The sequence below is a fragment of the Medicago truncatula genome, chromosome 3, assembly GCF_003473485.1.
Source record: "Medicago truncatula cultivar Jemalong A17 chromosome 3, MtrunA17r5.0-ANR, whole genome shotgun sequence".
Classification (NCBI taxonomy): domain Eukaryota; kingdom Viridiplantae; phylum Streptophyta; class Magnoliopsida; order Fabales; family Fabaceae; genus Medicago; species Medicago truncatula.
Window position 1 is genome coordinate 27,398,969 of NC_053044.1, and position 23,542 is coordinate 27,422,510.

At 32.8% G+C, this 23,542-nt stretch overlaps 1 protein-coding gene across 1 annotated transcript; it reads right to left on the reverse strand.

Moving 5' to 3' along the window:
* Positions 1-725: 725 nt before the first annotated feature.
* Positions 726-10,784, reverse strand: LOC11443558 (kinesin-like protein KIN-14F). Its single transcript, XM_024779679.2, has 17 exons — positions 10,622-10,784; positions 10,280-10,453; positions 6,001-6,311; positions 5,553-5,915; positions 4,988-5,056; positions 4,633-4,857; positions 4,448-4,529; positions 4,267-4,362; positions 4,009-4,188; positions 3,680-3,786; positions 3,388-3,566; positions 3,114-3,278; positions 2,704-2,957; positions 2,358-2,521; positions 1,952-2,143; positions 1,199-1,827; positions 726-1,110 (listed from the first exon to the last, which is right to left on the reverse strand). Exons 2-17 carry the CDS (start codon positions 10,440-10,442, stop codon positions 951-953), a joined length of 3,339 nt encoding a protein of 1,112 aa, XP_024635447.1. The 5' UTR covers positions 10,443-10,453; positions 10,622-10,784; the 3' UTR covers positions 726-950.
* Positions 10,785-23,542: the final 12,758 nt, after the last annotated feature.

Below are 23,542 nucleotides of genomic sequence, written 5' to 3' on the forward strand. Positions count from 1 at the left end.
TGGAAGGTTGCGGCGGCGGACTTTGCGCCGGTGAAGGTTGGGGTCGCCGGAGAAGAACATCGATGTTGAGGGGGAAGAAGAAAAGTTAACACGCAGAATGAAAGGCGTACAAGAAATTGAGTGAGTTTGGTTACACATTAGTCACTTTTAATCCCAGTCTTTACTTTTTAATCTAATGGTTGATAAACCATTCTCACATTCTCACATAACAAACTCATTCTCACTAGATATGTTCTCTATATATATATATATATATATTAAAAGTTACCTATTTCTCTGTCTTTATGTCTCTTTTGAGAATACTTTTATGCATACTCAACAACTCTTGAGGTGTTAGCTCAGTGGCAAGAGTCCATCCTTATAACCTCAAGATAATGAGTTCGAATTCTCTCGGAGACATTTGTAAAATGGTCACTAGTGCCACTTGTTATTAATAAAAATTTCCAACTGCCAATTTTTTTTTAATAATACATATTCAATTATGAATTTAACATCACACAATTCTCTTTGAAGTTGATTACTGTTCTTACAATAATAAAAAGAAGACCTAATTATTTGCATTACCATCTTCAATTTAAACAGTATTCCATTGTTTTATTTACAAAACAAAAGCCAACCTCAGCAAATCAATTGGAAAGGAAAAATAAATGATTGAGGATAAAAATAAATGAGTAACCAGACTAAGAGAGATAATATTTTAGCTAACAACTTTAGAACACAGTCACTAGAAAACTCAATGGCATAGAAATATATATATATATTGATATACAAAGTTTAAATTTCAAAGCATGCCCAGAATACAAGAGATAGGTTATAGGTAGCACACATTAACCTCAAAGACTTCAAAAGTGTATAAAATTGTGTGAGCTGGAACTCCAACATCTTTAGTAGTTCATGTACAAAAATAAATATATTTTTTAAAAATTATGTATCTGTTTAACACAAAAACCTCAAGATAAACCAAAAAAATTTCCGCGTGGAGTAGATCGGCTTCTTCTAAATTCAGGCATGGATGTATTATTTCCTTCTTTATGATTGCTTGCTGAACCATTCAAAAGTTTGTTATCAACTTTGCTAGCTGATAAAGGCTCTCCTCCTTGCATTGTTCTTCTGCATATGATAAAAAAGTTCTATTACCACTAGTAATGTTGCTAAGGACAAGAAAAGCAAAGTGTCTTCATGCTACTGTTAGCCATACCTTGATTCAAGGTTCTGAAAATTCCTTGGAAAGTTCTGACGTATCTTACTGAGATTTAAAGCACCATGAACAGAAGAGTCAACAAATCTAAGATCATTTTCGGGATCAGAGTGATCACTCTTTGGAGGTGTCTCCATGCCAGAAATAAATGTTGGGATCAAGTCAGACTTTTGAATCTTAAAGGGAGATAGTTGATGATGTTTGGTCTTTGCCTTGCTTTCAACCTTGCTTTTTCTAACACCGCCTTGTCTTACCGCACTAAGTGCTTGCTTGAATTGTTCCTCTTCATATTTTACTGGCTCAGGTGAATTCAAATGCAATCTTGCATTATTTTCAAGGGCTGCAGCCATTGGCATTGTGCCAAGAAATTTGTTAACAGGCACTCTAGCTGGAAATGGATGCTTTAATACTGGTTGGTTGTCTGTTGTGTCGCTTTTGACCTTGTTTTTTATGACTGACCCTCTATCGGTAGATGTTGATCTTCTAACTGGAGGCGACGGTGATCTTCCTTTTCCTGAGCCCGCTAACTTTTCTTCGGTGAGAAGGGACATTTTTGGCATGGACTCCTTGTCCATAAATGCCGAGGGAAACCTTGACCTCCTTTGCTTACCCGACGAGCAACTTCTAGCCTGAAAATATAGTTTCAGATGAAGTTATTGAGAGAATGTACAAATTATGATTCGATATGGCATGGTTTCCAAATGAACTCTTATACAGATTCCTATAGAATTGAGTACGGAATTATTCAATAACCTCAAGATTTCTATCATCCATGACTCGTTGACTAGTTTCAGGCTTCATGCTGCCACTGGTGCCATATCTGGGCAAATGGTAAGGTGAAACAGCTCTTCGTTTTGGAGACTCTGAAATGTTTCGAGCATTCCCAGCTTTCAACTGCTCCAGTTCTGTTTCTTTTCTCTCCAACGCCTGTTTGAGACTTGATATCTGAAAGAAAGAAAAAAAACCAATTGACTTTATTTGTTGTGTTTATTTTTTTATTTTTTGAAAACTCGGTATCCGATCCAAGAATCGACTAATCCGAGGGGAACAATCCCACCGCCCACTTGCGGGGCCCCGTTTAAAGCCAGAGCAAGCTCTGTATGGACTTTGTTGTGTTTATTAAATTCAAAGTAGCACAGTTTATGACCGAAGATCGAACCTCTTCCTTCAGTTCTCGAATTTCTCCAGTTTCTTTATTAGATTGAGCAGCCCCAAGTTCAATGGATGCAACCCTTTCAGCAAACTTGAGTGTGCTAATTGTCTCCCCGATAGCATTAAGTTCGGGGTTTATATGAACAAACATCAAAGTTTTTGCATGCCCTCCTATCGATAAAACAACAAAAGAAACATGGATTACTTTATTAGTACAGAAGTTAAATCGAGCATAAACCTTCGGCACTAACCAAATTCATTGTTATCATATTCAAAGAAAAATTGTATACATGGTGCTAAAATCTGAAGTAGAACATTGTAAGAGGGGGAACAAATAAATGAAAATCTGTTACCTAAAGAATCTTGTAAAACTTGTGTGAGCTTGCTATTTCTGTAAGGGATATGTGGACTTTTTTGTGCCAAAGCAGAAATAACATCTCCAAGTGCTGAAAGTGATCTATTAATATGTTGGGCCTCCTTTAGTCTCTCACCAACAGCTTCAGATTTGTCAACTCTCTCGCTACCAGCCAAATCCACAAGATGGAGACAACCCCTAAGTATGGAGTTAGAAACTAACTCCCTGCCTCGAACATGAACGGTCAAAACACTGCAATACGATCAGATCAATAATTTTATCAAATAAAAATCTGATTGTTATTATTTAACCATCTATATTCATGAAGATGAAAATTTGGTCCTCTACAATCGACTTTATGGTGCAGCCGGCTGTAGATGATTCAAGTCAGTGAAGATGGAATTTTACCTATGAGAACGGCTGCTTCTCTCATTTAGGGCTGTAGCACCAACAGTGCGGTTTTTCTGACCAATTCTCATTAAATATAAAACATCTCGTGTACAAGTAACGGGAACTAAATATGCATCTGGCACGTTGAGTCCGTTTAGTTGGGAAGTGTTTCGTACATCTAATGTATATCTTGTTAAGGAACTGCAGAAACTATAAAATAAATGCTACAGATAATATCTATACAATACAAACTTAAGAGTTATCACAGAAGCACTGCTTGCTCAAAGGATATCTTCTGTTAGAGCCATCACTGACTAATAAATCTCTCACTTGTTCATTGTATATCTCAATCATCTGGACGAAAACTTCGTATATTATGGAATCTGACCTTTCCTTTGATATATAAAATAAATCACGCAAAGCTCTATAGTTTACACCCCATGTATCTTCAGCTGACAGATCAGGGCCACTCTATACATGCAATTAATCACGTTAATATAGGTACATATATAAGAATAAAAACGAATGCAGCAACGTATATTATGTGAAATATACTATAAATATAATGCATGTGTATATAATACCATTGTGTAGGTCTTCCCTGAACCGGTCTGCCCATATGCAAAGACACATACATTATAACCATCTAAAACAGACCTGATCAATGGTTGAGTGTCGGCATAAATTTGTTCTGCAGATGACAAAGAAGAAAACATCATAAAGAGCTTCAAACTATAACAAATACGATCTAGCAGAACGTAAAAATTTGTACTGGGATTTTCAACCCCTTGCTACTAATGTTTCAGTAGACAAGTCTTCAATGAGATGGGCATATATATAGTAAGATACATGTAGAAGATAAGTGGCCCTTTACAGTATACCTTTTGCAACAAGGTATTAAAAATTAGAATACCTTGTGTTACACTTGTACCAAACACCTTATTGAATGAAAATACCCTTCTTGCATCTTTTCCTTGCTTGATTGGATTTACAATCATCATGTCTCCATTTTCTCCAATATAGTCAACTGTCGACTGTCCATTTGATTGTCCCGGTAAGAAGGGTCTGACTCTACAATAGACCCTAATAGCTCCTGTATGACAGACAGAAAATTCATTAATCAATTCATCAAATTCATTGCTAAGAAGCGTCGTAAGAATTTCTTATGTACCTTTGAGGTCTTGTACTTGATTGTAAAGAGAACGGTTCTCTTCCAAAACTTTGTGGTAAGAAGAGGATGCCACTTCAAGGCTCTTGACATGATGCTCTGAGTAGGACATGAACTCAAGTCAGCATACAGGTAAGATTTACATAATACACAAGGTAATTAAAACTAAGTCATACAAGATTACCTAGCCTAATCAATTCTTGTTCCCACTCTGAGTGAATTTGTTTGACTTCCAGTTTTGTATCTTCAAAATAGTATTTCACCGTCTGTAGAAAGAAAATCAAACTTACAGTGTGTGGTGCTAAACTGTTAATCTAAACTCATACATTTGAGCAACAAGGGAAGTCAGTCATGTTATCCAAATTATACCTCAAGTTGTTTCTGTTGAGTATTGATTACTTCAGCATATTTGGCAGAATAATTGACATTTTGTCGAACACTGTCACGTTTTCCACCACAACTGCAGAATTTGGAGAAATCATTTGATGCCAAACTACTTCTTTGATTAAGATATAGTGAGATAGCTTCTACAAACTCCCTCCTTGAGAGACAGCCAATATCCCCTTTTAATATTTTCTTCAGGAAAAGTCCAAGCTGCAGAAAATTGTTGTGAAGTGTGCATATTTTAATAAACCCTTTTACAGTATGGAAAAGGAAAATGATAAATCAACGCCAATTGTGTAGCTGGGAAAGTAGAAATACATAATTTTTATTTATGTAGTACCTCAGCGCCTTGAGAAACAAGCAAAGAAGAGAAATCCTTGACTACCTTGCCGAGTAAGGCATCAATTACCTACAAATTGTCACCCAAATGAAATCAGAATTAGGACGGCAGGAACCAAAGGAATTTATATATAGATGTTCCTTTAAAACAATATTCATATTTGAAATTGTTATGTATTCAACTGCATTTCAATTCTGTTAGCATTATATTTTCCTATTGTTATGAAAATAGATAAATAAACGCACAAAGTTCAGCCAATTTCGCATACGTCTCTAACAACATAGGGTCTTTTGTAGTTTTTCGATTATGCAATCCTTAGGATCGCAGAGTACAACGCAATTTTTAAATACTACAATCATGTTTGCAAGTTTTCCCTGAATCGTACTGCTATGCTCGAGCTACTGTCCACTTATCGGCAAATATGAGTCATACTCGAGATCAATCCTACCCTTTTATAAATAAATACATTTTACATATTTAGTGATTAATATACTCATTTTCTACATAGTCATCTAATAATCAGTAATATACAACATTGCAACAAACCAGTAAAGATCTTACCGACCATTGTATTCAGAGGCAGATCATCAATCCCATCCGTCTCTCTAAGATAAGCCTGAAGAAGTCTGAGTCCAAAGTGATCAAAAAGGAAAGCAAGAACATTGGTAGTCTTGGTTTCTTCATTCAAAAACTCTTCAGATAGGTGAAGAAATTCAAGCAGATGTTCATACTGTGATGACTCAGACTCGTCCAGTGAATCATCAGCACTTTCACTGCCAACTACGGAGGAAGATGGAGACATCTTTGGCAAGGAAGTAATCCTCACAGTTCCACCATATCTCCACACACCAATTCCACCAGATAGTTTCCATTCATAGTATCCTTTTAAACATAGAATGCAGTCCACAACTTTATTTGATGATCCTCCCTGCATTTTCAAGTTTCAAAACACCAATCCAAAAAACAAACAAACAAATTAATTAAAGAAGAAATAGGGGAAATGATTGAGTCACCTTCTCTAAATCAGAAGCTTCAAAAGTCAAGAGTTGCATATCCTTAACAGCATAAAGAAAGTTTCTCATATTCTCAAAATACTGAATAGCAGAATGTGCTGCTCCTTCAACTGAAGCAGCAGCAGCAAGTGCTGGATTGTCCACGACTTTAACAACAGCACCAGGATTCACTTTGTTGAGGACGTTGCAGAGAATGAGACCATTGCGGAGTGAAAGACAAAATTGTTGTTCTGAGGGTTTTGGTGGTAACAATGAACATGCAACGTTGTCTATTTGACGTAGCCATTCTGATGCTTCGTATCTCCTTGAAGCTGCTTACACCAAAACAAACACAACAACAATACTTCCATCAGAGATTCTTTGTGCTGCGGATGAACTACGGATATGGACACGGACACACGGATATCGCTAATAATTTATGAAGAGTTAATTTGTGTCTTCCCTGCAAATTTTATGGTACACCCAGTATATTTGAGTGTATCGGTACACCCACTCTTTAAATTAAGAAAAATATTATTTTTTATCATTTATAATTATAATAACTAAATTTTATTCATCAAAAATGTCAACGAAATAAAATTATTATTTTTTGAATTTTTATCACTCATAATCGAGAACATTCATTATTGTTTATGATAATATGTAAAAAAAATTACTATAATTCTTATAAATAATGAAATGATATTTTTTCTTATAAAATGATGTTCTATAAAATATAAATATTGACAAAAAGCTATTTATTACATAAAAATAATCCTTAATTTATAAAATTATGAAGCAGGAGTATCGATATACCTCACTTTGTGAATGTACCGTAGAAATTTTCTTCAAAATATAGATGATGTGTGTATGTAACTTTTAATTTTGGACTAAAATCATATTATTTTCTTAAGTAAAAAATTATTTTCTTAAACATGAGATTCTATATATGTTGTTTCCAATGGGATTTAAGTCATGTCAAGTTAGAAAGTCAATCTCTTACGATTAAATTAACACAGTTTAGTGTTGAATATTATTTTAGACTTTAATGTTGAATATATAGAAGTTTCATATAACATTTGTGATTTACTTAAAAAAAAAAAAAAAAGGTTAATATGTTTTTACCCCCCTGTAATTTGGGCGAGTTCCGGTTTACCCCCCTGTAAAAAAAAAAGTTTAGATTCCAACCCTATAATATAAAGATTCTCCACAAAACACCCCTGTAATATGAAGATTCTCCACAAAACACCCCTGACCCCATCCAGACGCTGATGTGGCACGCCACTGTGTAATTATTTTAATTTTAGTTTTTTTTTAAATCTAACATGTGTGTAATGGTTTAATAAATTATTTTTAAAAAGATAAAAAAAAACTGAAAATTAATTTTCAAAAATTTAAAATCAAGAAAAAAAATCATTTTTTTTTAAAAAACGAAAAAAAAATTGGATTTTTTTAAAAAAAATAAAAATTTAAGAAAAAAAATTAATTTGGATTTTTTTCGAATATTTTTAAATTTTTTATTTAATTTTAATTTTTTTTAAATTTTTTGAAAGTTTCAAAATATAGTAAGTGTATGAATTTTTTTATATAATATTTTTGGAAATATATATATAAAGAAAACAACCCCTTTCAGCTTTTGGGCTGGCTGTTTCTTTTAAAAAATGCCCACAATTTTTAATACAAATAACACATGTAACAAATAGATAAGAATAAATTTAAATATTAAAAAAACTTCCAGATTTTTTTTATCCTCCATTTTTAAATACTAAAAAATATTCTCAAATCTGTAACACATCGTAACAAAAATTTCTAAAAAAAATCTAAATTTTTAAATAAATTTGTATCCAGATTTTTTTTTGTTGAGAAAATTTTAAAAACTTCTTTTTCCAAAAAAAATCTGTTTTAAACTTCAAAAAATATATATTCCAAATTTTCGAAAATAATTTGAATTTTTTTTTTTGAAATATATATTTCAACATTTTCGAAAATAATTTTAAAAACTTTTGAAATATATATTTTTCTTAAATTATAAATTTTGGAATTTTCGAAAAATATATATTTCAGAAAATATTTTTTGTAATAAAAAAAATCCTGATTTTTTTTTAAATTTATATATATATATATTTTAAATAAATTAAAAAAATTAATTATACAGTCAGCACGCCACATAATCAGATATGCACAGTCAGCATGCCACTTAGCTCGCCACGTCAGCAATTATGTACAGTCACATGGGTCAGGGGCTAAAACCAAAGAATCTTATTTTACAGGGTTGGAATCTAAACTTTTTTTTTTACAGGGGGGAAAACCAGAACTCGCCCAAATTACAGGGGGGTAAAAACATATTAACCCAAAAAAAAAACACATAGTTTGTGATTTTTTGGTGGTGAGATATACTTCTATGTGGTGATAGTTTGTGATTAATTGATATTGAGAGATCTTTATATTGAGACTGAGAAATCATAAATTAAAAGCTATAAAATATATAACATTAAATTGAGACTAAAATAATAAAAAAAAATTACTACTACATTTTCATATGCATTTAATATTACAAATATTTAATCATAAAATATATATTTATGGATAGTGAATGTATAGATAAGATAAACTTAATTTTCTTTCAAAAATAAAAATAAATTTATTTTATTAGCTTTCACCTCGTGATCTTCATCAACACCTCACTCAATTTATTAAAATGCCATAGATCTACGCATATGTTTTTCAGGATTATTTGGTTTACCTCAGTTTGGATTCTTTGGAAGGAAAGAAACGAACGTGTGTTCAATAATATGGTATCGACACATTTCACCCTCATAGAAAAGGTTAAAATGACATCTTTTTTATGGTTAAAGTCAAAACATGCAACTTTTCCTTTTAGCTATCATGACTGGTGGACACAACCGCTCCTTTGTATGGACGTCCACTTGTAATTTCTTGTCTGTTTTGTTATATCGGTGCTGCTTTGTTTTAGTTAGCACTTTGATCTTGTAAATACTTTTGAGTGGTTCCCCTTTGCACGTCTTGTGTGGGATAAACTACAGTTATATATATATATAACATTTTTGTTTGTTAAAAAAAACTTATTTTATTAGCTTAGCTTTCAATGATAACCTAATATTATACAATAAATTAAAATGTATAAATTAGATTATCATTAAAATGTATACAAATACCAAAATGAGACTTTAGTGATTTTCTATTAACAAAATAATTTCAATGCCTCTATCATCAATATCATAATTTGATCCACTCTTGAGATTAGTGAAAGGAGGGGGGAGGGATTCTATTATCTCTTTGACTTATTGTTCTGTTACTTCAAATTCAATCATAGAATGTATATATATCAACATATTAATTAATGTTAAAAGTTAAAGTAGACTTTCTATCATTAGTTGTAGCAAAGTGTGACATTTGATTATGCAACTAAAATTATAATGCTTCTTGCTTAGTTACAAAGTCTTAATCGATAACTAAAGTCAAAGATTTTGATGATCTAAACTATTTTCTAGAATTATTTCTACCAAGATATATACTTGATGTCACAAAAATTGGACCCATCCTTAGAGACAAGGGGAACAGTCCTACACCGTTGATGAGTGGTGGGGTGCCACTCCCATTTAGTACTACACATAATGCCCCCATTGAATGCTCTCTATCATGCTTTGCTAAATAATCTTTTGGACCATCTCATTCTTTTTCTTTTGTGGCCAATGCCACTGTTTGTTTAACATGCTAAACCAAATTATTGCTTTTTGTTTATTTTACCTTAATTGTTATGCTTTTGTTAATTAAAGGGGTCTAAGTAATAATTTGGTTGACAAAAAGAAGAAAAAAAGTTACGAACAAAATTAAATTAAATTACATTAAAAGAATCAAATGAAATTTGTGTCTTTTCTTTTCCTACGGCCATAAGAAACAAACATCACACCAAGAATTGTGCCTCAACTCTAGCATCTTTTTTGTCAATTAATCACTTTTGACAACAAATTATATCTTTAATTTTCTTTTTCATAAATTTGTACATTGGTTCCCGCTTCCAAATTCCAAAAAAAAAAAAAAAAAACAGAAGAAGAAGAAATTAAATTATATATACATGCATGGTTCCTAATTTTGGATGAACTTATACTTTGTGCAGGTAAAGTGAATGTTATATATATACCACACTCTTATTTACAACGTTAAAATAAAAATCTAGCATAAAGTGAATAATGTTACTAGTAATTAATGATAATCAAGTAAGTATATATGGCATGGTGTAAATATTGATGATAGAAGGAAAAGAAATGCATGTATTTACCTGCTTCTTCTGCTTTCCTATGAGCCAAATCATGATCGTTGAAACTCTCCTCTATGGCAGGACATGAAGCTTCCTTGATGTTCATAGAAACTATACCTTTCAATCCTCTCTTTGAAGGAGATATCAAAAAAGAGTTTTGTGATAGTGACCCCTCCTGTGGCATTTTTCTATGATCTATAACCAACAAAATCAAATAACATTAAGCATGCAAATGCAATAACAAAGTAAAAAACTTAGTTGAAATTGTTCAGTTTTTGCAAATGTGGTGTTCATAATCAAGCTAGAACATGCATGATCATTTGATGATGAGACTAATTATAAATGAGAAAAAATATATGTAACCTGGAAGGTGGAAGAGGGTTTTAGCTAGTGGCTCTTTGGTGAATGAATGATCATTGAAAACTACAAAGAGACTTGCATTAAATGTATGTTGTGAGAATGAGAGAGAGAGAGAGAGAGAGAGAGAATGTCTTCGTTGAATTAATTTCAAATATTGTTACCAACTTGGGAATTTGGCATTAATTCTTTCTAGTTATAGTTATAGTTGTAGGACCCTCCAACTTACTAAAGGCAAATTAGAAAAGAGTGACTTACGGCGTCATTTGACAATTTGTGGGGTTGGGTTGCATTTGCTAGGTGAGATTTGCTCAATGCTATGTTTGTACAACAACAAAAAATTATTAACAAAATAGTGTGAAATATGTGAAAAATCATATGATTTCGTTTCTAGGGTTAATTAAGTAATGGTCTCATAAATGGCAATGTTTAGCATGGGGCAATTGCAAAATTTCCCCAACTTAGGTTCATCTAGATTGAACCGTTGATTAAATATAAAATAATACAAATGGTTAGGATTGTCTTATTATATTTTGACCTGCAACTTGTACATATTTTACACATTACATGATTTTTTTTTAAAGAAAAACATTTTTCTTTTTTAGGATGATTTTTCTAAAAGAAAAACATGAAAGATTTACAAAATGGATTTAACGATAATGTAATGTAATGAAAGATTTACAAAACACCGCTAAAATTTTTCTGTCGTGTCTTTAATAAATATTATTATAGTTTGGTGAAGAAATAATTTAATCAAACTTGGTCAAACTATGGATCATCAGTGTTCATTTTCTCTGATAACGGATGGTTAATACAAAAAATAAATATTAAAAAAAATATGTTAAATTTGTTCAATAATTTTGTTTGGGTATGTACTCATCATCTATTCATTTGTTGTCAAATAGTACAGTAATTAAAATTTACCTTTAAGGTGAATAAGTGGAGTATTCAGGGTTCGAACATAAATTACGCAATGTTCAAATGAGTTAAGCTCAACTATGACCAATATTTTAAATTTAATATAATATCATATTTTTTATATTAATTTATTTTAAAATGAATTCAAATTATAAATAAATTTTGTTTACACGATCCTTATTTTCACACTTAATCTGTCTTAGAAGTTTATTTTCGGTTTTTGATAAATCCCTTATGCAATTGTTCACAAAAATATGTGCTCGGGTTCGGAAAACTGGCTTGTGTTGATAATACATGTGATTTTTTTATTAAAAATGAAAAAAATTCTGTTGTTAACACCTGTGATATATATGTATAATGATTTAAAAAAAAAAAAGTAATGTAAAGGTAATAACCGAAAGAAACAAGGTAGTGACCCGTAAAAATAAATGAGCCTAAGATGGGAAAATTATGCAATTGGTCCATGCTAAAACTCGCCCTCATAAATATTGACGATTTCGTTTTTAGTCTCTTAAAAATAAAAGCATACTTTTTAGTCCCTATAATATTTTTTTAGCTCTTTATGTACCAAAAGTGCTGCCATAATTTTTTTATAGGGATTAAATTTAAAAATACTGATGAAATTTTTTACAAGGATTAAAAATGTTGATGAGAAATTTTGCATGGACTAAAAAGTACGTTTTTGTATGGACTAAAAATAAAATTCTGAATATTTATATGGATCATTTACTTAATTAACCCTTAACTTAATTTTGATTATCAAACTTGTAAAAAAAGTATTTTGATGATAAAAAAAATACTCAAAATAAGACAATATATTGTTTATTCATTAACTTTATTTTAGGAAAAGTATTTCATTAGTTTTTTTTTACAAAAACAAAGCGATATTTTTAAATTGATAGAGTACAAGAGATACAATAACATGTTCAACATCGCTAAAAATGTAAAGGGTGAATTTGCAAACAAACTCACAATACCCAATTTAATAGCATACAACAACTAAATGCTAAAAATGAATGATAAGATCTAAGTCACCGAAATACTCGTGTTTTCAGATCTGCAACGTTGACGATCTTTTAATAGAAATCAAATTAACACCGCAACAAGATACAAAATCAAACAATGTCGCACAAGATGACGAACTATACAATGCCGCACTCAGGGGAAAAAATCAAAAAGGAAAAAAAAACACCAAGAAAAAACTTGATATATGTGAAACCCAATTATTTAGATTGAAAGAAATGAGGAAAAAGATACATAGGAATACTTTTAGGTCAAAAATAACTTTTTTTTTTTAGGTAAGGTAAAAAAAGACTTAAAACTACTCATCTTCCATGAGTGAAGGAGAAAGGAAAATTAAAAAGAAGGTAAAGTTTCACTCACTAAAAAAATTTGGATTGCCACTATTAAAAAAACATCCTTTAAGAAAAGCTGTTAAACTAAGTTTATAAGTAATGTATTTTCCAAATTGCCCCTTATTAGAAATTGTTTCATGAGAGCAAGAGTTATTGGAAAATACAAACTATATTAATCCAAGGATAATTTATGAATAATAGCAATAAATATGGTATAAACGGTCAACATTTGTTTATATATGAGACCGAATAAAGTATTACAATGGTCGATGTTATGTTGTAAAATAAATTTTTATTAAATATTTACATAAATATCTAGATGGTGACTAATGATTTTATTTTTGAAGGGTTAAACTTGAAGACATTCCTAATAAAGAAATACTATATGCTTAATTTATGGCAAAGCAATAGACTTATTCGATGTCATTCACAATTTGTTGATTTGAACAGATGAGATTGGGTTGTCTTCGAGTCTGACACAACTACTCTAGTGCAAGCTCTATCGTCTCTGGGTCATGGTGATTCGGAATTCTAAGCTATTGTATCTAGTATTATTTATAAGTTATCTTTACATTCCAACTTCGAGGTGAAGTTTGTGTGAGAGTTAACTTAAAATCAAGTTCTGGAGAAATCGTGGCACGTTTGCAGGGCAACGTGGCACGATTGGTTGTTTCAGTTCTGAAGCAAGTCACTGGAAAAAATGTGGCACGATGGGATCGCAATGTGGCACGATGGTGCGTTGGAGGCGAAAAACATAAACGTATTTTTAAGTGCAGATTTGTTCCAAATTTTAAGGGATACTTTTATTATAAATATAGACCTTGTATCATAGTAAACATTGAGCTAGAGGGGGCTGAAAACAAGAGTTTAGATGTCAACAAGAAAACTAGGGTTTGTATAGAGTTTGCTCTTGGCAACAAACACTAAGGTTGGGGTTGATTCACCTTGGAAAACACTATTAGGATTGAGTCTCTTGGTCACTGTAACGTCCTATTTTATTATTTAATTATTTTATAGTGTTTAGAGTCCACTTTGATGATTTATGTGATTTTATATGATTATGTGATGTGTTGATATTTTATTTAAAGACTTATTTTATTATTTACTAGAATAAGATTTGAAAATAAAATAAATATTAAGATGTGGGGCTGTTTTGGAATTTAGAAGAGTTTAGTGGAAATAGAGGAAATAAGATAAAGTGGATTGAGGAGAGATATAAGGAAGAAACTAGGTTTAGAAAAGTTTTTAAGTGAAACTGCTCTTTTTGGAGAAAAAGGGAGAAAACAAGAGAAGAGGAGAACCAAGAGGGAGAGAGACCGCCGATTATCAATACTAAGGTAAGGGTGGGACAAACTTTCTCTAATTATAAGTTGTATAATTCTGAAACTGGATTTAATAGGTGGTAGGTTGTAGTTTTGGAAATTTGGGAATTATGTTTAAAAGTTAGAGTTTTAAAAAGAAGTTAGGGTTTTGAATTGCAATTTGATTGTTGAAAGAGTAGGCAAACCATTGAATTAACGTAAGGGGGAGTCTCTATTCACCATAAGGATTCTATGAACATATGGGTAGTGAAGGGTTTTTATTTTCCATTGTTTTTCATGATCTTTTAATGAATTCATGTTATATTCGTGTCCTTGCATATCGATGTCCATATGGTTATATAATGATGTATTTCTGCATTTCGATTTCGTAATCTTTAGGATAAGATACATTTGTGTATGAGATCTCTTGTTAACCGAGTCTTGTTGCTTTATGAATAAAAAGAGTCCAAACGGTGAATTCAATCTTTGACTAGTTATAAAATCAAATTAGTATTTAGTCTTCAATTAATTGATTAGGATACAAAATTAATTCACAATGTTATATTTTGTGTTCATGGTTTGAAAAGGTAATTACATGAACCAATTTATGTTGTTTGGATGTGCCGACCGAGTTATTGCTTCTATGTATATCTTCATGTGTTTCAACTTACTTGCTTCACCGAGTCATTGTTTTCTATACATCCCTTGAATTATTAGTTATTAGTTATATTATTTGATGCATGATCCCTCGTTGCTCTCATCATTATTTTAAGCTAAAATAATAGCAATTTTATTACTTGCTTGATCTTAGCTATTTGATATATATATAAAGATAATATTTAATGATGTAATCAATGCAGTTAATGATTAATGAATTATTATCTGTTGATGAATATGAATGTTATATGATGTTGTTCATGATTGATGAATTGCTAGATGAATGCATATGTTGATAAATATGATATTATGATGCAAAGTCGTTGTTGTTGTCGTGCCACTGTTGTTGAATATTAATTAATTTGCAGGTGTTGGTTTAAGTTGTAAAGTTGTAAGTTGTCTTTCCAAAGTATTGGAGTCTTAAGGTGTTGATGTTGTCTAAGTTGTTGAAGTCGTAGTTGAAGTTGTTGTTGGTGACTGTTTATGTTCAGGTGTTTTGTGAGAGGTGGTGTACTCTTACGTTGTCGTTTATAAGAGGTGGTGTACTCTTACATTGTTATTCTTTAAGAGGTGGTGTACTCTTACGTTGTCGTTTATAAGAGGTGGTGTACTCTTACGTTGTTATTCTTTAAGAGGTGGTTGATGTAGTATTTTTGCATCAAACAATTGTAAGTATTTATATCGTCTCCTCAGGACTAGTGCGATATCGCGGACCGTTCGACACCAAATACCATTCCAAGTTAAAAAGATAATTGGTTGTTTGTTTTAGTAACTCAATTGCAAACGATAAAATTGAGATTAATAGGGCGTGAAACTTGTTAGGATTAGAGTTCCTTGATCAAGCGTCACACGTAACCTAATGATCATACATGGATTCTAGCTTTTCTTTGATATTATCACGTATCCCTCGACAACACTATTCGTGTCCAAACAATATTGTGAAATCAATTGTATCATTCAATCGTCGATGTCTCAAACTATTGAATGATTCAAGAGTCGATCTTATCGTTCAATCGATGATTTCTCGATCTATTGAATGATAAGAAAGCTTTAGGTTTGGATACACAAAGTGATTATCAAAACATCGATTCCATGTCTAGAACCTATGTTTTGATAGATGGTTATTCTAAACCTAGATTCAAAAGTATTTCTCAATCACAATTAAATCAAAGATAAAGATTAAAGTGCAAGAATAACATCAATATCAAATCAAATGCTAGAACCATATATTTATAGATCAAAAGATTACATGTTAAGCTAAGATCAAGTACCCCTAATCCCAACAAAGGAGATTTAGCTACTCATTGTCATGGAAGCCTTGCAAGAATGAATTGAAGGAGAAAGATTCATTTACAACTTGTGATTTCTCAACAAAGAATGAAGAATCCACTCTCTATCACTCTCACTCTATGAAGAACAAGCCCTATCTCTCTCTAGAAATATTACAAGTGAAAAACTCAGAGAAAAACTAAGTAAAAAACTATATCTCAATGAAATGGTTGAGTGGGCTATTTATACAATTCTGACTCTGCATCAACTCGCCTCGCGAGCTCATTCATTCGCCATGGCGAGTTGAGGTTCCTTCGCCATTGGGTTTGTGCCACGTCAGCTGTGAGAGGCTAAACCGCCCTAACTCGCCTCGCGAGTCATTCCACTCGCCATGGCGAGTTTGCTCGCCTTCCACTAGCCATTGCGAGTTGGTGGCGAAGGATCTTTGATGCTTACTGGAATTGCTCGCCTTTGATGCTTGCCATGGCGAGTTGGAGGCGAGTGATCTCATTTTTCTACCTTTTTGTACTCTTCTCCATTTTCTTCTCTTTGCTTGATGTCTTGAGTTCGAATCCTGCACAAAATGGGTGAAGTAAGATAGATAAAGCGTAAAAGGGCAATAATCACTTATTTCTCGGCTTTTCCCTCAATAACTTGCAAAACAAGTAACAAAAGTGCCTAAAATATATCACTTAAAATACAACTTTCTAGCACTTATCAGTGGTGTACTCTTACGTTGTCGTTTATAAGAGGTGGTGTACTCTTACGTTGTTATTCTTTAAGAGGTGGTGTACTCTTACTTGTCATTTTATAAGAGGTGGTGTACTCTTACGTTGTTATTCTTTAAGAGGTGGTGTACTCTTATTTGTCGTTTATAAGAGTTGGTGTACACTTACGTTGTTATTCATTAAGAGGTGGTGTATTCTTACGTTGTCGTATTATAAGAGGTGGTGTACTCTCACGTAGTTGTGTTGTCAGGTTGACGTTGTCGTTGATGAATTGTTGAAGTTGTTGATAAAGACAAACCATGAAATATTAATGATTATGTTGTTGCTTATGTTATTATAAGATGATGAATATGTTGTTGCTTATGTTATTATAAGATGGGGAATATGTTGTTGTGTAAATTATTATGAGATGAAGATTATGTTGTGTTGTTTATATTATTATGAGATGATGATTATGTTGCGTCGTTTATGTTATAAGATGATGTTTATGATGCTATATGATGATGATTATGATTTGATTATTATGTGCTAAGTGATGATGTATATAATGCAATGAATATGAAGTTAATAATGATTAGAAGTTGATTGAGTTATTAATGAAATATTATAATAGGATTTAATGTTATTAATTGATGAAGTTTAAGTCGTTAAATGCTTTTGATGAATTATATGCTTATTATTATTGAATGTGAAATCTCACCCCTTCTGCTTGGAAATGTTGCTCTTCGTATGAATAACTTGCAGGTGATCGAGTTTAAGTCGCTGTTAGATTGCTGTCATGAGTGAATTATCTCTCACGTGTGTCTTTAGGTGCTCTGATACGTAACGGGATGGGAACTTTGTTGCATGCTTTTCTATTCCTTACGTATTGCTTATGAATTTACATGATTAAGTTGTTAATTGGATTTTTATGAGATGCTTTGATGAGGCCTTCGTGCCAAGACTATTTTAGATGTTTGAATAAATTCCACTGCGAAGTATTAAATATTATGTTATTGAATTTTGAAGGATAATTAGTTAATTATTCCGTTTATGATTTTAAGAAAAGAAGTGTGACATTCCGTTTATGTGAATTACTCTGATTAATTAAATGAAATTTTTATGTTGGGAAAACGGGGTGTTACAGTCACGGGAAAAGATTGGGACTTTGGGTAGAATTAGACGGGAGACTTATTCTTGTAACCCATTGATATTTCTTTTGTAAAGTTACTCATCATTATAGTGGAACGGATGACTGCTCTCTCCTCCAAACTAGGTCAGTTTTGGACCGAATTGGGTAAACAAATTTCGTGTGTTCTCTCTTTCTTTCTCCACTTTATTTTGGTTGCTTGATTATTAATTTCTCCACACATCAAGTATTTTATTAGTGTGATTTTCTTCGAATTCACAACAGTTTGTTAGGAGACAAATGAACACGGTTGGTTACTCACACTTTAGCTAGGGCGGCCTGTTCTTGGGTTAGTCACCATATTTTTAATTTTTATCCTTGTTGTATTGAACATTGATTGATTAATCATAATAGTTAACTTTGTTTTGGTAAAAAAAAAAATATATATATATATATATATATGGCAAAGCTAATTGGAACATTTCCATGGTGGGAAAAAAGTAGCTTTCCCATGCTAAACCTAACCAACTTCCTCTAGCAATTTCTCGGAACATTGCAGCACCTCCTTAAATCCTTGAACTGTCCTGTTAATTGTCGAATAGGCTACGGCGACAACTTTTATCAAGACTTGACATTTCCTGTTTTGTTGTTGTTTTCATATACTTTTTTCTTTTTGTTTTCTTCATGTTCAAAAGAAACATGGTATCTGATCGATTAATAGAAAATTAATTTTAAAAATTGGATGATTAAGTAAGGGACTCTGCTAATGCATAATTGAGTCGTTATAATTGGCTAAGAAATATTCCACCTAAAAATAGAACTCAGGTTCTACCGAACAATTTGTCATTTAATGGAGTTTATTAACCACTTGAGTCTAATTATTTGGTTAAATTTATCGATCTTTTGACTAAAGATCAATCATCTTGCTTTTTGGAGGCATAATTGATTTCTACTATTTCTACTGCCTGCCTCATAACCGAAAAATGTGTACACTCCTAGCTCTACGTAACAAAAGAATAATACACCATCAATTCAACTCCTCTCAAAAAAATATTATCAGTTCATCTCTCATTACTACTAACAAAACATTTTCATAAAAAAATACAATAACTAACATTTATCATTAAAAAAAACAAGATGACAGAGGGATATCCACAATAACTATAGTAGGTTGAAAAGACACGATTGAACATACATTCGAGGAGCTAGAGCTCTCAAGGGGAGAAGATGAGTGCTCTTATGTAAAAGACAATCGATATATATGATGAGCCAAGTTGCTTCAAAACAAGTAAATTTAATCTAAACTATTTTCTTGAAAATTAAACTCAAAACTATTTATATCAACTAAAAAGTGATAGTTTAGAAACTGGATTTGTAAAAAACAAGAACAAAAGGGTCCAATTTTTGATTTGTTTGTGAACGTTGGATCCTAAAATTTGAATCATTACCGAGGTTAGCTTTCCATGTATAGTTTTATATGGACCACAAAAAGAAAACCTTCATGTTTCTCTTTCTCTCATTATATTGTTGATTCACTCTAGAGGCTTTTATAGGTTTGTTGATTAAAGGTGGAAAAGAAGAGACTTCATCTTCAAGCATGCATGAAGTGGCTATCTATTATCATGCATGCTCCCTTTTATCTTGTTAATTGTCAAGTTTACTATATTTGTCTTTCTCGTATTATTTTTTATTTTAAAATATCCATGAAATGTTAATTAAATTTTTCACTTATAATTTTTTATTTATTGTATTTTTTTGGTAGAATGACAAAGCAAAGAAAAAGAAAAAAAAAATCTACAAATAGGGTTCAACTTGGGGCATCAAGCCTCAACACTGTCTCAAACTCCGAAGTGGAGCTTGCCAAAAGGTCGCACCTAACCTTGAAGAGTGCCTGATATGTGTAACAGTTGCCCTCTCTAAGCATATGATGGAAAGAAATGTTAGGATTGTGCTCCTTTAAAGCAAAATTCTTCACCAACAAGAAGTGTATACATACATATGTGAGTGCTCTAGATGTTGAAGAAGATGGAGGACTTCTAAAGAATTCATCTCACAAATAACCTGTTGAATAGAGTTGTTGATTACCAACATCAAACCATGATAAACCCCAAATAACTCAGCAAAAAGCACATCTCTCCCTCACTAGAAGAGAATCCTGCTATCCAATCTCCTTTGTTATCACGAATTAAATCTCTAAAACCAATGTTACCGGTAATACTACAACTTCCATCAATATTTAACTACTTCATAACCATATAATTTTTTAATTATGGTATTTCAATCCAACTAACTACTCTATTAATTATTAATAAGGATATTTTTAGCTAGGATGTCACTCGGTTTGATTCAATTTGAGGAGGAAAAATCCAAATAAAAAAAAAAATAGTTAGTTTGCTTTGATTTTGTTTTTGCAATATTTGTTGGAGGAAAAAAAAAAACGGGGCAAGAAAAAAAAAATTAGCTTTTGTTGTTTTTCGACTGCATGTTAGAGGAAAATGCAATATAACCCAATGCAAACCCAGTGGAAAAAATTCCTAGTTAAAAGGGCTATGTGCAGAGATAAATATTCATTCAGAAATTTGACGGTTCAAAACGAAGGCAAGCTATCGAAGCATCAAAAAGGAATTTTAAGATCCTACAGTTTGCTCTAGGGATATGTTTTGTTTTACTTTGATTATGTATTTAGTGATTATGAGTAACTCAACACCTTTTTCTTTTTTTTTTGACTGAGTAACTCAACATCTAAAGATTAGTTATCATGAACCTCTATTTATTTGTTGAAACTCATTTATGCAATTTCTTTATTCAATTATGGTATGAGTTATATTTAATTTTCATATGTTTTGCGTTTAATGCATTGATAAAAAAGACATAAATCTATTTGGAAATGAAATAAAAGAGGTTTTTTTTATTGGACATAAAATGGATGTTGTTATATACTTTTTTTTTATCATAGAGAGGGTTAAAACACTGAAATAAACGTGGAGCACTAAATCCCCTAACATCAGCATCAACTAAAATAGAGAATTAACTCCGGTAAGTCTACTAATAACGGTAGGAGTGATGCACCACTACCTCCCACTCAACCTTCAAGCAATCGACGAATCTTCACAACCAATGACCAATCAATGGGCTTCCATTCTCATTATTAGAAAGGACATTAGAAACCACTGGAGAATCCACATTCAATTCATCTGCTTTGAATCCGAACCTTCTTGCATACTTCAAACCTTCAAACACTACCCAAAGCTATGCCAAAGCCACACACCCATTCACCATCACTTCCACCAATATCACCACCACAACCAGCTAACTCATTATCTCTACGAGAGCCATTTGTATTCAACTTAACCTATATCCCTCTAAAGGAGGCTTCCAACCAATTTGAACAATTTCACAAGGTGATGCCTTAACAACTCTATTCACCTTGTATGCTCTATGATATTCTCAAATACGCTTCAAAACATGATTGGATGGAATGAGGCTTGGAAACATGCACTTCATGAATCTGTTTGTTCCTCCAAGACCACAAATATCGACACGTCTCTATCGAAGATTAAAGAGTGAATTTCATCTTTTACTTTAATCTGGTGATAACCTGACCTCAAATCAATCTTGCTGAAAACACGTGCACCCACTAACTGATCCATCAAATCATCAATTCTCGGAAGTGGATACCTATTCTTGATAGTTACCTTGTTCAACTGTCGATAATCAATACATAACCTCATACTACCATCTTTCTTCTTTACTAGTAAAACCGGTGCTCCCCAAGGTGAAACACTTGGTCTAACAAATTTCTTCTCAAGCAAATCTTCCAACTGTTTCTTCAACTCAGATAATTCGGAAGCAGACATACGATAAGGTGCCATCAACACCGGCTTCGTTCCAGGAACAAGATCAATAGAAAACTCAACTTCCCTCTCTGGAGGCACATCATGAATTTCATTTGGAAAAACTTCAGGAAAATCGCATACCACTTGTAGCTTATCAATCACTGCTTGATTCTCAATAGATAAAGAAGCCATTAAAGAAAACATCAAAATACCATCACGTTCCATTTGCTTCAGCTGCTTAGTAGATAAGAACTCTGCACCACTTTCCTCTTCGGCGGAAGAGAAATACACTGACTTGCTAAAACAATTAATATGAACATGGTTGTACTCCAACCAATTCATACCCAGAATCACATCCATACCGCTCAAAGGTAGACAAACTAAATCCATTTCAAAATCACGACCAAACATAGACAAAGGACAACGCAAACATACGAGAGAAGTAGTCACCAAACCCTTAGCTGGAGTTTCAACGACCATCTCTCCATTCATATCAGACAAATCAAGACCCAAAGTAGAAACACAATCGAAAGCAATAAAGCAATGAGTAGCACCAGTATCAATAATAGCAACTAAAGGAGTATTATTAATATAGCAAGTACCTCTGATCAAACGATCCTCATCCTCTGTCTGAGTACCAGTCAAAGCAAAAACCCTACCAGTAGTCGGCGCCCTCTTAGGCTGAGTACACTGTGAACTAATATGTCCCTCTTCATTGCAGTTAAAACACACAATGTCCTTACGCTTGCAATCAGCTACAATATGACCCTTCTTGCCACACCGGACACACTTCTTGATCTCTTCAGGACAGACATTGCTTTTGTGGCCTTTCACACCACAATTGAAACACACAATCTCAGTAGCATCCTTCTTCTTAGGCCGCCTATCATCGACCATCCTCTGTTTCCCTTTATCAGCGTGGGCACTGTACGGCTTAGGACGACTCTGCTGTCCCTTGCCCTTCCACTCGTTCACAATCTTATAGTGAGCCTTAGTATCCTCTTCATAGATCCTGCAGCTATTGACCAATTCTGGAAAAACTCTAATCTGTTGGTATCCAATCGCCCTCTTAATGTCGGGCCTCAAACCATTCTCGAACTTGATGCATTTGGAAAACTCAGCAGTCTCTGCAGCATAATGCGGATAAAACTTCGCCAACTCAACAAACTTGGCAGCATACTCAGTCACGGACATATTTCCTTGCTTCAACTAAAGGAACTCGATCTCTTTCTTCCCGCGAACATCTTCCGGAAAGTATCTTCTCAGGAACTCTCTCCTGAACACAGCCCAAGTAACAACAGCTCCTTCATGCTCAAGGTTAGGTAACAAACTAACCCACCAATCATCAGCTTCCTCTGCCAGCTGATGCGTACCAAACCGCACTTTCTGATCTTCAGTGCACTGCATAACACGGAAAATCCTCTCAATCTTCCTTTGAAAGTTGGAGGGTTCTTCCTCATGAAAGTCTCCAACATCCTCGTCTCAGCATTAACACCAGCATTCGCGTTAGGTTGTTGTTCCACAGCTTGGGCAACAGCTTGTAGAGCAGCAGCTAACGCAGCATAGTTCCTTCCAGCCATTTCTGATATTCTACAAAAGTAGCAACAGCAACATAAGATAGTAATATAAATATTACTAAGACTCGACACGACTCTTCTAATTGATCGGACGAACCGACCTGCTCTGATACCAATTGTAACACCCCGTTTTCCCAACATAAAAATTTCTAAACATTTATCAGAGTAAACATCATAA